Genomic DNA, 11,981 nt, shown 5'->3' with positions numbered 1-11,981 from the left:
CTTCTATTATCTTTCTTTATGCATACATTTTTACAAGATTATTATTGCATTTGCACAATATTCTAGTTTGCCACAGAATTATGATGCAAAATTAGTACTGAGTTTCTGTGATCTATTTTTCTGCCATTAACTGTATAAGCAAATTCAATTACTCTGCCTCAGTCCAATAGTACCAAAGATAATACCATATCAAGAAATTATTACATAGATCGTGACTATATGATCCCAATCAATCATTGCCATGCAACCAAAAAGTTTAATAAAGCCAGCATTAATAATAGTTTGGCCATTTTTTTTTTTTTTTTTTGTTTGTATTCGGTTACATTGCCATGCCTTGAGCCACCATGCCAACCATCCACAGTATAAGAACCAAACAAATAGACGTTAGTTATATAATATTTAAATTTTACACGTCATAAATAGAATGTCGATCCTAATCAAAACACAAATTTTGGAGAAGGTTAAACTATACAAACAGAGCCAAATAGAAGTAAGAATTTTTGCTTCTCTTTTTCTTCTATGGAAAAGCAGGAGTCTGAAACCATATATAAGAACGAAAGAGACTTAAATTCATCACCACACTGAGTTCTCTTTCTCTCTCATGCACTGAACCCTCGGTGATGCATGGTGCGGGTAACAGCACACAAGTTAAAATTCATCACCACACTGAGTTCTCTTCCTCCCTTTCTCTCCCCTGCACTGCACTGGTTCATACGGTAGAAGCAAACCTAGGTGATACACGGTGCGGCTAACGGTACACAAGTTCAAATTCATCACCCAAGTGTTCAGAAATTAGGGCTTCTTGTGACCTGTTACGGAGGACGTGTCTTTATATTCATGAATAAATGAAACAGATAGAGAGAGATGGGGATGTTGATTCAGAGAGAGAGAGATAGGAAGAGAGCTGGGTATTGTCTTTATAAGGGAGGCTCCACGTGCAATGGCCCTGCTCCTCTTTCGTGGGTTTCTCCCTTCTACCAAAACTGGATTGGAACACTGCTTTAGAGTATCACCACTGTCCGATTCACCGTCGTCGTCAACTTCTTCGTGTCGGTGATGTACGGCCCAGTTACGAAGGGAGAGTATGGTGCTTTCGGTGATCTAACAAAGACGAAATACAAATACGGCAAAGTTCAATTAAACACTCTAGATAATAAATCTGGCAAATGTCTCTCTTTGTTGCTTGGAAAAGTTGCAAATCGTGTAAGTGTGCTATGGGCCTAAAGGTAAATTTACAATGTAAGATTTTTTTGAATTCAAAATGCATTAAAATAACGAGGACAGAAGAGTAATTTCGGCTTTCCGAATATGATCGCAAGTCACTTAGCGGGGAGGTAAGTGGGATTATTCAAACCAAAGGGGATGCGGGTAAAATTTGCCCTATTTGCAGGGGAGGTAACGGTAATTAACCCAATTTAAAATGACAGCTAGATGAGTCTTGCATATGATAAAGAGAGCTGACCATTCAGATACTTTGAAGACAAATTGATCAACATCAATCCTAACCAATGAGTAGGAAAAATATATAAATGGAAGCAGGGCATATGATCCAAACACACCATAACCTCTAACCGTAAACTAATCTTACAAAACTGCAATAGATCAATAGATCCATGATCAACATTCATACAAAAGTGCCACAGATCCATGATCAGCATGCACAATCACAATGTAACTCACAGAAACCTGATTTTGCAGAATTCCAGTGTATCCTCTACTGAAGGATCTGGGTCATTTGCGACAAACAAGATTTCAAAGCCCCCAAACCAAAGAACCAAGTGATCCAGTGTATTTTCGGAAAACTGACCAAAACAAATCTAATGAAGTCCTCAAAGAAAATCTGTGATATGATATCAAAGAAAATAAAAATGTCACATTTAAAGAAGGGCAAGGGCAAACAAAATTATATTAAGTTAAAGAAACAACAATAGTAACTGTAGTTCTCTTGCTGACTACTTGGCTAATGTTAGATTAGGCCGTTTATGTTTAACTAGCCACGTTCTACAATCTTCTAAGATTTCACAAAACTTCATGTTTGCAGCATTTTCCTGGTAAATTGAACGGAGGTCAACATATTAAAGCCATTTACACAACATGCAGCCTATGTAGACAAGCGAATGCAGTGAAAGATTGCCTTCATCCCACTATGTGACTTCGAAGTATTACATTGTCGAAGAATTTGTTATGTTCATATAAAATCAACCAGAATCTACTATAGAACTTACCCTCTAATTGACCCAAATAAACACAACTTCAGACCTCCATAAAACAAACAAGACTTTCCTTGGCTACTTTGCTAAATACTAATAGTTTATTCGGAGAACTAAATAATGTATACAGTCAAAAAACCACATTATATATTCTCGTCCATTAACAAGAAGGTCGAAACCTACAATAACAGACAATATATGCCTGTTCACCAAATAAAACAATGACATTTGACAACCTAAAAGCATAGAATGGCATAGAAATTTTGTGTCACTAACCTTAAAATGTTGCTTAAGGCACTGCTGATATTAATAAAAACAAATTAGGTTCTCGGACTAATCCAGTAATTCATATACAATAATCTTAAACAATCAAATCAAGGTTTGAAAAAATCAAATTCAATAATAGAAAACTAACAAAGCATCAGTAAAAGTCAAGCTCACTATCTATATGACATACACATTTATGTCATAAAATCGAGCTTTATTAAGTGGGTCAAATATGTAGCGGATTCAATATGCCTAAAGATGGAAAATATAGCCTCCAAGACAAGTAACATACTGATAGATAATGCTTAAATTCTTGAGATAACTTGTGTTAAATGCATAGTTCCAAAGCAGTACAACAATGGCTTAGTAATTGCTTTTGAGCATGCAAAGGCAGCCTGCATTAGCCACCATACAATGCATTGCACCATAAAGACAATCACAACTTTTTTGTCCATATTCAAATTGTTCTAACCTAAAAAACTCAGAGCAACAACTTTGAATGTCGTTCAAATTCCAAATCCCATTGAGTTCGAACAGTTGCACAAATATGGTTTAACATACAGCTCTAAACATTCATTGATGGAATTGAGATGACATTGTTCTATCAAGCTTAACTGAGCAATTGAATTTAATAAGCATTAGACTAACCTTGTGAAGAAAAAGAAAATCAATGTTATTTGTTAACTATATCACAGTATTCCTTTGAGACACTTTAGCTTTCTCCGCGTCAATAATGGACTCCACCAACTTCACTGAATTGTCTAACTCCCCTTCCGCATTCAAAACGACATTGTCGAAATTCTTGATGTGCTTCAACTCCTCACGAGCCATGCCAATCCTATGGAGAAGTGCCTCCATAGTCTCCGTCTTCCTATCAATCAAACGCTTCACAAGCGCGGACTCACTCTCCGCCACCAGAAAAACATACGCCGCCGAATTCTTAAGTATCCTGTTCAATATTGCAGCCCCCTGTATGTCCACTCTCAACACAATGTCACACCCATTTTCCATGTATTCGCGAATTTGCTCTTTGGGTATTCCCTTGTAATCTCCATACACCAATGAATACTCCAAGAGCTCATCTCTCTCAACCAATGATATGAACTCTTCTTTACTCACAAAAAAGTAGTCTTCTCCATCCACCTCGCCGGGCCTTTTTGCCCGGCTCGTTGCCGTGACCACCAAGTGAATGCCCTCTCGAACTTCTCTCAAATCTTTTGATCACTGCGTCTTTGCCAACCCCACTTGGACCACTGATGACAATGATCAGAGATTTGGTTTTTGGCACCAATGGGTAGGTAGCGAAGGGCGAACCCAGTGAAGCTTCGAGTGCCCGATACAGTTCGGCCGTGTCGACTAACGGAATCGGAACGGCGGACGGTCGCCGGACATCGCCCATTTGGAAATTTGATGAGAAGAATCGATGGGTTACCGAATTGGAGACCTGAAATATCGAATTGAAGCCTTTTGGGTTCAGAAATTGGGGTTGGGAACTATAAACAGTACATGGGTTGTGCAATTTTCTATGGATGAAAGATGGGTAAAGGTCGAATCGGTTGAAAGAGGTACAGAGTCTCCGAAAAATCATCGCTTATATTTTGTGTGTATATAAGACGCAAGAATTACTGAAGAACCCTAATTTGTGTAAGAAACGGAATGAATAAAGATTAAATCAACAAAATATCAAAGAAGAATAGAAGGTCGAGATTCTTGCCTGACAATCTGCGAGCACATTGTAATGGAATTTAGGTCATTCTGCATGTGCTTTTTTTGGGCTTTGTTTGAAAAATGTATGTGGGACAAAGACGCATCCGAGAGTGACACTAGACAATCTGCCCTAAGAGTAGGGATGGCCAAACTTACCCCGTCCAAAACTGCCTAAACGAGTGTCCTGCCATCCGTCCCTGCTCGCGTTTATATTTTTGTAGTCCGCGTGCAGGTCTCACCCATTTACTCCAAAATGTTTCTCCTAAATTTTTTTCCCTTCCCGAAATACAATTATACAAGATTACAAGTATATAATAATACAAACCAACAAAAAAAACTATTATAAATATTAATTTAACATAAAATTTAAATTACAAATATAATGACAATACTACACATTAATTTAAATTTTTTTAAAAAAACAATACATATTAATTCTAAACGGGGCGAGTTTTTTCCTCATAAAATTCGTCCCTGCCCAAATTCCTTACACGGTTTTCCCGACACCAATTTACAGGACAAGGCGGGTACCCACCCTGCTAGACAAATTACCATCCCTATACCAAAGAGTGCACAAATAATAGGCGGAATGGTAAATTAGACTGGACCAAATCTGGTCCAATTATTTTAGGATTTAATCTAATTATATTCTCCCTCTATTTCTGTTGGCACCAAAACTTGGCAGCCACTTCAGCAGCGACGTGGACCAATGGGAAGCCGATAAGGGTTGAGCATGTCCAAGAATGGATCGGCCAATTTGAAAATATTAGGAGCAAATATAGAAAGATATATTTCAGCCACCTAATGATATGGCAGTTGCTGAAATATAGCAACTCACATTTGACTTTTTTCAAAATGGGCTGTTAACAGAAAAGGAAAAGGCTAGAGTTTGGATGAAACTCAATAACTAAATTCCTATAAAATAGGAAGTTTAGTTTGATGAAAGAAGGAAAGCTTTGAAGACATGTATAGAAGGTTGGCAGCATGAAGTGAACAAATCTAATTGTGACAAGTGGCCTTGACATGGCGCTAAAGGATGGGCCACTTGGGATAGAACACGGCTGCCAAGTTTATAAAAGGAAGTTGCTAGAACTTAGCAACTTTTCAGCAACTTTCTAGCAATGTTTTAGCAATATCTCGGCAACTTACATGTGATTAAATCGAGGAAGGTTGTTTTTTACAGAGATTTCCTACTGAAACAAAACAAGAAAGGAAGCAGAATAACAATAGGATTTGACTGAGTTCAAATTGTGAAGAAAAAGAAAATCAAGGAGCAAAGAGATTTTCTAGCAAGAAGTTAGGAAAATAAGTTGAGAAAGAATTCTATAAATAGGAAAGATGTAATCCTATTCCAATTTGTCCAGCACCACCACAAAACATGCATTTCAACTAAAAATGTTTTCAATTGACTCTACGTCATTTTTTCCTATCAATTTCTTTATTTCAATTTAATGGCAATTGATTAGATCATTGTCAACTAGTTCAATTCAGCCATTTACTTTCTTTCAATTTTAATTATGCCAATTTAAATTACGCAATTTTAGTTAGGCTTTCAATTCAATGGCAATTGATTAAATTCTTGCCATTGAATCGTAGTGACAATTGATTAAATTCTTGTCATTACTTGGCTGATGGCAATTGATTAAATTCTTGCTATCACGTTTCAGTGGCGATCGATTAAATTCTTGCCATTGTGTTTGGCTGATGGCGATTGATTAAGTTCTCGCCATCACGTTCGGCCGGCGATCGATTAAGTTCTTGCCGCCTGTCTTCACTCGACCATTCCATCCATTCAAACATTCATCAGCCGTTGCATTTCTTTAGACACTCTAAAAAGTCCTTGTTACAAATAAGGCATAAAAGAACCTTGCTGGGAGTTCTTACTAGTCTCTCTCCCACACAATCGCCTGAGAGTCAGCCATCAGAAAAAGGGATAGGCTGGTGTTCAATTACATATTTTGGGTATTTTATACAAATACTCTGGCACGCCCGCGAAGAGTCCATCAACCGGCGTAGGGAACAAAAATCGCGCGAACATGTTTTGGCACGCCCGGTGGGACCACTACTAGAGTGTTATAAAAGAGGCAAATATGCCGCGGCTCACAAAAAATTCTAAGGCCGTGGCTACTGATGAAGATTTGGAGGAAAGCGATCAGCCAGTACAGGCTGAGAACTCTGCAGCAGGTCCTACTGATGAGTTAGCCGTACTTCAAGCACAGGTTAGCTCCTTGGTAAATGCAATGGGAAGGATGGGAGCACGCTACAACGACTTGCATGAAAATATGTCCCAACTCTCAGCCTTTATTTTGAACAAGCCGACTCAAGCGAGCAGCTCCAACAATCAGGAATCGGCTTCTCAGCCGAATCTATCACAAGCTGCTCGGCCAGAGAGGGCCGTTGAAACATCACAGCCATGGCCGCCAGTAGTGACACTCCAACCAGGTGCAACATCAAGTCAGCCAGTTCATACGCTACTCACCTGGGCAGAAAGCTATCCTTAGCCTACATTGGCAGGTTCTAATCAGCCACCAGTAGTAGGTTCGCAGCCACAGGTAATTCTACCAAACCCTCCTCGGATGCCTTTGAACTCGGGGGGCAATCAGATCAGGTAGAGGCCACTGAACCCACTGTATACTCATGTGCCGCAACAGGTAGGGCTCGGGGGGCAGAATATGGCTAATCAGCCACATGATTGGCCGAATTGCTATCAACCAGCGGCTAATCAGCCGTCAGTTTTTAATCAGGTACCACCAATATTAAATCAGCCACCTCAAGTCATGTTAGATAGAAGACAATTAGCTGATTTACTCACAGAAGAATATGGCCTGGAACTTAGAGGTGCCGGCCGACCAATTTATAGAATTCCTTATCCAGAAGTGGTAGACCAAGTTGAGTTCCCTAGAGGATATAAAGTCCCTGACTTTGTAACCTTTAGTGGAGAGGGGAATCAATCGACCGTGGAACACATTGGCCGATTCACGGTTCAATGTGGAGAGGCCAGTGTTAGCCCGTGGTTGAAATTGAGACTTTTTCCTAACTCTTTGACAGGGGCAGCTTTTTCATGGCATATTCGTCTACCTCCTAACTCTGTTTTTAATTGGCCACAGATGGAGGAATTATTCCACAATCAGTTCTACCGTACGGAGACAGAACCTACTCTGGCCGATTTATCCAGGTTAAGTCAATTACCTAGTGAATCGGTCGAGACATGCATTGCAAGATTCAGGAGAGCAAGATTAAGATGTCGTGTACCTCTTCCAGAACAGGAGTACATTCGTTTGGCTTTGAACGGCCTTGATTTTGAACTTCGGAAGAGGTTTGAAGGAGTTCCATTTCGTGACATATATGACCTGGCCGAGAAAGCTACCAGGTATGAGTTGGTTCTCAAAGAGGAGAAAGAACGAAAAAATTCCTCTAAAGGTACGTACTATAGGGACCCCAACTATGAAGTTTATTCAACTGATGTGGTTGAAGAGGAAGATTTTGAAGCTAATTTAGCCGAAGTTATTCTAAAGAAACCTTATGTATGTGACGCTTTAACAAAACCAAATGTATCCACCAGTGGTACTCAGCCATCGACTTCATCGGCCAGGAAGGGTACGGCTGATACTGGTAAGGTTTATACGTTTGATCTGGCCAAAACAGAACAAATTTTTGATCATTTGTTGGCCGACAAACAAATCGTTTTGCCAAAAGGACACAATATACCATCGACCAATGATTTAAAAGGAAGAGAGTTCTGCAAATTTCATAATTCATGGAATTATACTACTAACAATTGTTATGTATTTAGAAATGTATTGCAGAAATCTATCGATGAAGGTGTATTGAAATTCCCTGAAAAGAAGCCAGATGTAATGGGGGTCGATGGCGATCCATTTCCTAATATTGTCAGTACCAATGTAATCAGCCTGGCAACTGAAAAAGCCGCTGATAATGGTAGACAGGAAAGATTACCAAAAGTTCTTGGTAGTTCACCAGCCAGTAATGATGAGCAGAAAGTTAAGGACTTGGAAATTCAGTTAAGAGAAGCTCAAATTGCCTCATCAACCATGGTTGTTGTCCAAATTGCAAAGGCCAAAGGAATGACTCAGACAAGAGGGGTTATTTCCAATCAACCAGAAAGCGCAGTGTCCATGAAAGATTAGGCCATTAACCTAGACCGAATCACGAAGAAATCAATCGGTCAATATTTAGAGAAAATGGGCCGAGGGCAGTGAGAATCATTCGGTCATCGGTGGCCGATAGAGTCCTGCCAGAACAACATTTTTATCCTAATTTCAAAAGGAAACCAATAATTCAGTCAGAAATATAGGTTCAAAAAGGAGAAGAATCTAGCCGTGTAAGAACGGTTAGACCTCCTTTGGTTGACCATGGCAGATGAACTCGAGTAAGTCACCCAAAGTTTCCTAAGCAACCTCCTACACGTACCCAAAAAAGGAGGATGCAAAGGAGAAATGCAGAACTCAAAAGGAAAGAAGACAAGATCGACCATGATCAACTAGAAAGGAAAATTGAACCAGTGGTGGCTGAAGACATGGAGGTCGCTACATCATTTGAGAATAAGGCATGCTTTTATGAAGAAAAAGATGATCAGCCCGACCAGGATCCAAAGCATGCGGCCAAGTACAGAATTCGTTTTGGTTCTCTCCCGGATAAGGTAAATTGTAACATGGTATTTGTTTTGCCTTCTGTGTTTGAAGCAAGGATAAAACCAACGGTGAACAGGGATGTTGAGTCAGCCAAGCAGGAGGAAAAGGCTGAATCTTCAGAAATTAAGAACGATTCGACAAGTTCATCGGCCGGGATAGGATTGATCTCTCAGGATCAGCCATCTAAGGCCGATAAAATCATTTTTGAAAAACCACCTTTGTCCATGACACATCAGTTAAGGCCGTTGTATGTTAAAGTATGGGTTGAGGGTCAGCCAATCAATAGGGTTTTGGTTGACAATGGTTCAGTGGTGAATGTCATTCCATCAACTACTTTGAAGAAATTGGGTAAAACCATGGATGATGTAGTTCCAACCGACGTGGCCATCAGTGGTTTTAATGGAGGATCTAGTAACACCAAAGGTATTCTACCTTTGGAAATTACTATTGGCGGTAAGACATCCTTTACGGCTTTCTTTATCATTGATTCAACCGCGGCCTATAATCTCCTTTTAGGCCGAGATTGGATTCATCCTAACATGTGCATCCCATCAACCTTGCATCAAATGTTGATTTTTTGGGACGGAAATGAGGTAAAAATTGTTGAGGCCGATAACAAACCCTTTATAGCTAGGGTGTATTCGGCTGAGGCTGCACTTTATGATGAAACTGTTGTACCTATCAAATTTGTTGGCATTAACAAGATGGGACGACCAGCAGCGGCAACAATGAAGAAGAATTTAATTAATGCTGATATTAAAGAATTATTGTCAGAAGCAGCTCGGCCGAAAATTGATATTTTCAGGTCGACCATCAAGGACATTGAAAATGTTACTAATGGATCACAAAACCAATGAAGAAGAGAAGCGGCAAGCTTTTAGGGCCGCTTGCATCAGACTGAAAGCATATCTGGCTGAGAAGAGACTGGCCAGAGAAGAACAGCTATATGAAGAGGTATCGGCCAGCACGGTCGATATAGTTGAAGAAGGTTTCGAAAAGCTGGATGCAATCCAACTTGAAGATTTGGAGTCAGCCCCTTCCAGGATGGAAGATAATAAAGCAGAGGTGCAAGATCCTTTATTGGAAATAAATGTTGGTACTAAAAAAGATAATCGGCCATTATTTGTTAGTGCTTTGCTTGAGCCTAAATTCCAGGCCGATTTGATTAAATTATTAAATGAATATAAGGATTGCTTTGCTTGGAGTTATGAAGAGATGCCTGGCCTGTCTAGAAAATTGGTAGAACATAGATTACCGATCAAGAAAGATTTTCAGCCATATAAACAACCACCAAGAAGGATGTCTTCGGAAGTAATGCTCAAAATTAAAGAAGAAATTGAGAGACTTCTTAAGGCAAGATTTATTCGAACAGTTAGGTATGTTGAATGGCTGTCTAATGTTGTTCCTGTAATGAAGAAGAATGGCAAACTTAGAGTTTGTGTGGATTTTCGCAATTTAAATAATGCCACTCCAAAAGATGAATATCCAATGCCTGTGGCCGATCAACTTATTGATTCGGCCGCTAAGCATGAAATATTGTCTTTTATGGACGGCCATTCAGGTTATAATCAAATCTATTTAGCCGAGGAAGATGTTCATAAAACGGCTTTTAGATGTCCTGGGTCAATTGGTACTTTTGAGTGGATTGTGATGCCATTTGGCCTAAAAAATGCCGGGGCTACTTATCAAAGGGCAATGAATTCTATCTTTCATGATATGATTGGCCGATTCATGGAAATTTATATAGATGATGTAGTTGTGAAATCATCGGCCAAGAGACAGCATTTGGAACACTTGAAAAGGGCCTTTGAAAGGATGAGGATTCACAAATTGAAAATGAACCCATTGAATGTGCATTTGGAGTTTCAGCCGGGAATTTCTTGGGGTTCTTGGTACATAAACGAGGTATTGAAGTTGATCAGAACAAGGTCAAAGCTATTATAAATGCTAGGGCCCCAGCCAACAAAAAACAAGTGCAAAGGTTCCTCGGCCAGGTAGGTTTTCTTAGAAGATTTATTTCTAACCATGCTGGCCGAGTGCATGTTTTTTCGACTTTAGTGAAATTAAAGTCACATGAGAAATTTCATTGGGACGAATCCCATCAGAAGGCCTTTGACAAAATAAAAGAGTATTTGGCAAACCCCCCGGTTGTAATGCCTCCAAGAAAGAAGTGGCCGTTAAAGCTTTATTTATCGGCCGCAGAAGAATCAATTGGTAGTATGCTCGCACAAGACAATGAACATGGAAAGGAGCAGGCTGTCTACTACCTGAGTAAAGTACTAACTGATGTAGAATGCAGATATTCCTCAATTGAGAAGCTTTGTTTATCCTTGTACTATTCGGCCATGAAGTTGAGAGTATACATGCGGCCTGTTGATGTTTACATTCTTTGTCAAACTAACGTGATCAAGTATATGCTATCAAGGCCATTGATCACTGGCCGAATAGGTAAGTGGGCTTTGGCTTTGATGGAATTCAATTTTATCTACGTCTCACAAAAATCAGTAAAAGGAAGGGTTCTGGCTGATTTTTTGGCCGATCATCCTTCAACTGATATTGATCCATGGGTTTATGATGAATTGGAGTCATCAGCTATATTCTTGACTCCTTGGATCTTGATGTTTGATGGATCAAGCACGGCTGATGGAGCAGGAGCAGGTATTGTTATTATTTCGCCAGCTGGCAGAAAGGCTTCATTCTCTTTCTTTTTAGATTTTAAATGTTTAAATAACCAGGTCGAATATGAAGCACTTATAATCGGCCTGGAGATTTTAATTGAAATGGCTATTAGAGATGTAAAGATTTTGGGAGATTCAAACTTAGTCCTTAGCCAAATTTCTGAAGATTTTAAGTGCCTAAGTTGGCAATTGAGGCCGTTTCATTCTCTGGCCACTTCATTAATTAATCAATTTGATAATGTTCAACTTAAGTTCTGGCCGAGAGGGCAGAATAAGGAGGCCAACAGCATGGCTCAAGCAGCCTCTGGAATAAGAGTGCCAGCCGGAATAGAAGATCAGTTGATAAAGATAACACGAAGATCTTTGCCATCGGCCGAATTGAGAAATACTATGTTTGATACTTGGACAATTGATGTAGAAGATTTGGCCGACGATGACTGGAGGATACCATTTATAATGTTCCTTCG

General features: G+C 39.6%; 1 protein-coding gene and 1 pseudogene across 1 annotated transcript; one reads left to right on the top strand and one right to left on the bottom strand.

Moving 5' to 3' along the window:
- Positions 1-210: 210 nt before the first annotated feature.
- Positions 211-4,291, bottom strand: LOC132296075 (guanylate kinase 3, chloroplastic-like; annotated as a pseudogene).
- A 6,698-nt stretch (positions 4,292-10,989) lies between these two features.
- Positions 10,990-11,582, top strand: LOC132271636 (uncharacterized). Its single transcript, XM_059773085.1, has 2 exons — positions 10,990-11,494; positions 11,572-11,582. The coding sequence occupies exons 1-2, from the start codon at positions 10,990-10,992 to the stop codon at positions 11,580-11,582; spliced, it is 516 nt and encodes a 171-aa protein (XP_059629068.1).
- The last annotated feature ends 399 nt before the right edge of the window (positions 11,583-11,981 follow it).

This window comes from Cornus florida, unplaced genomic scaffold (assembly GCF_030987335.1).
Source record: "Cornus florida cultivar Cherokee Brave unplaced genomic scaffold, ASM3098733v1 CherokeeBrave_3.0.0_Hap2_Chr01, whole genome shotgun sequence".
Lineage (NCBI taxonomy): Eukaryota > Viridiplantae > Streptophyta > Magnoliopsida > Cornales > Cornaceae > Cornus > Cornus florida.
The sequence above is the reverse complement of the archived record's forward strand: the minus strand, read 5'-3'. Positions and strand labels throughout refer to the sequence as shown.

Excerpts from the sequence above, each read along its gene's own strand:
- LOC132271636 (XM_059773085.1), top strand. The coding sequence starts at position 10,990 with ATGCCTCCAAGAAAGAAGTGGCCGTTAAAGCTTTATTTATCGGCCGCA.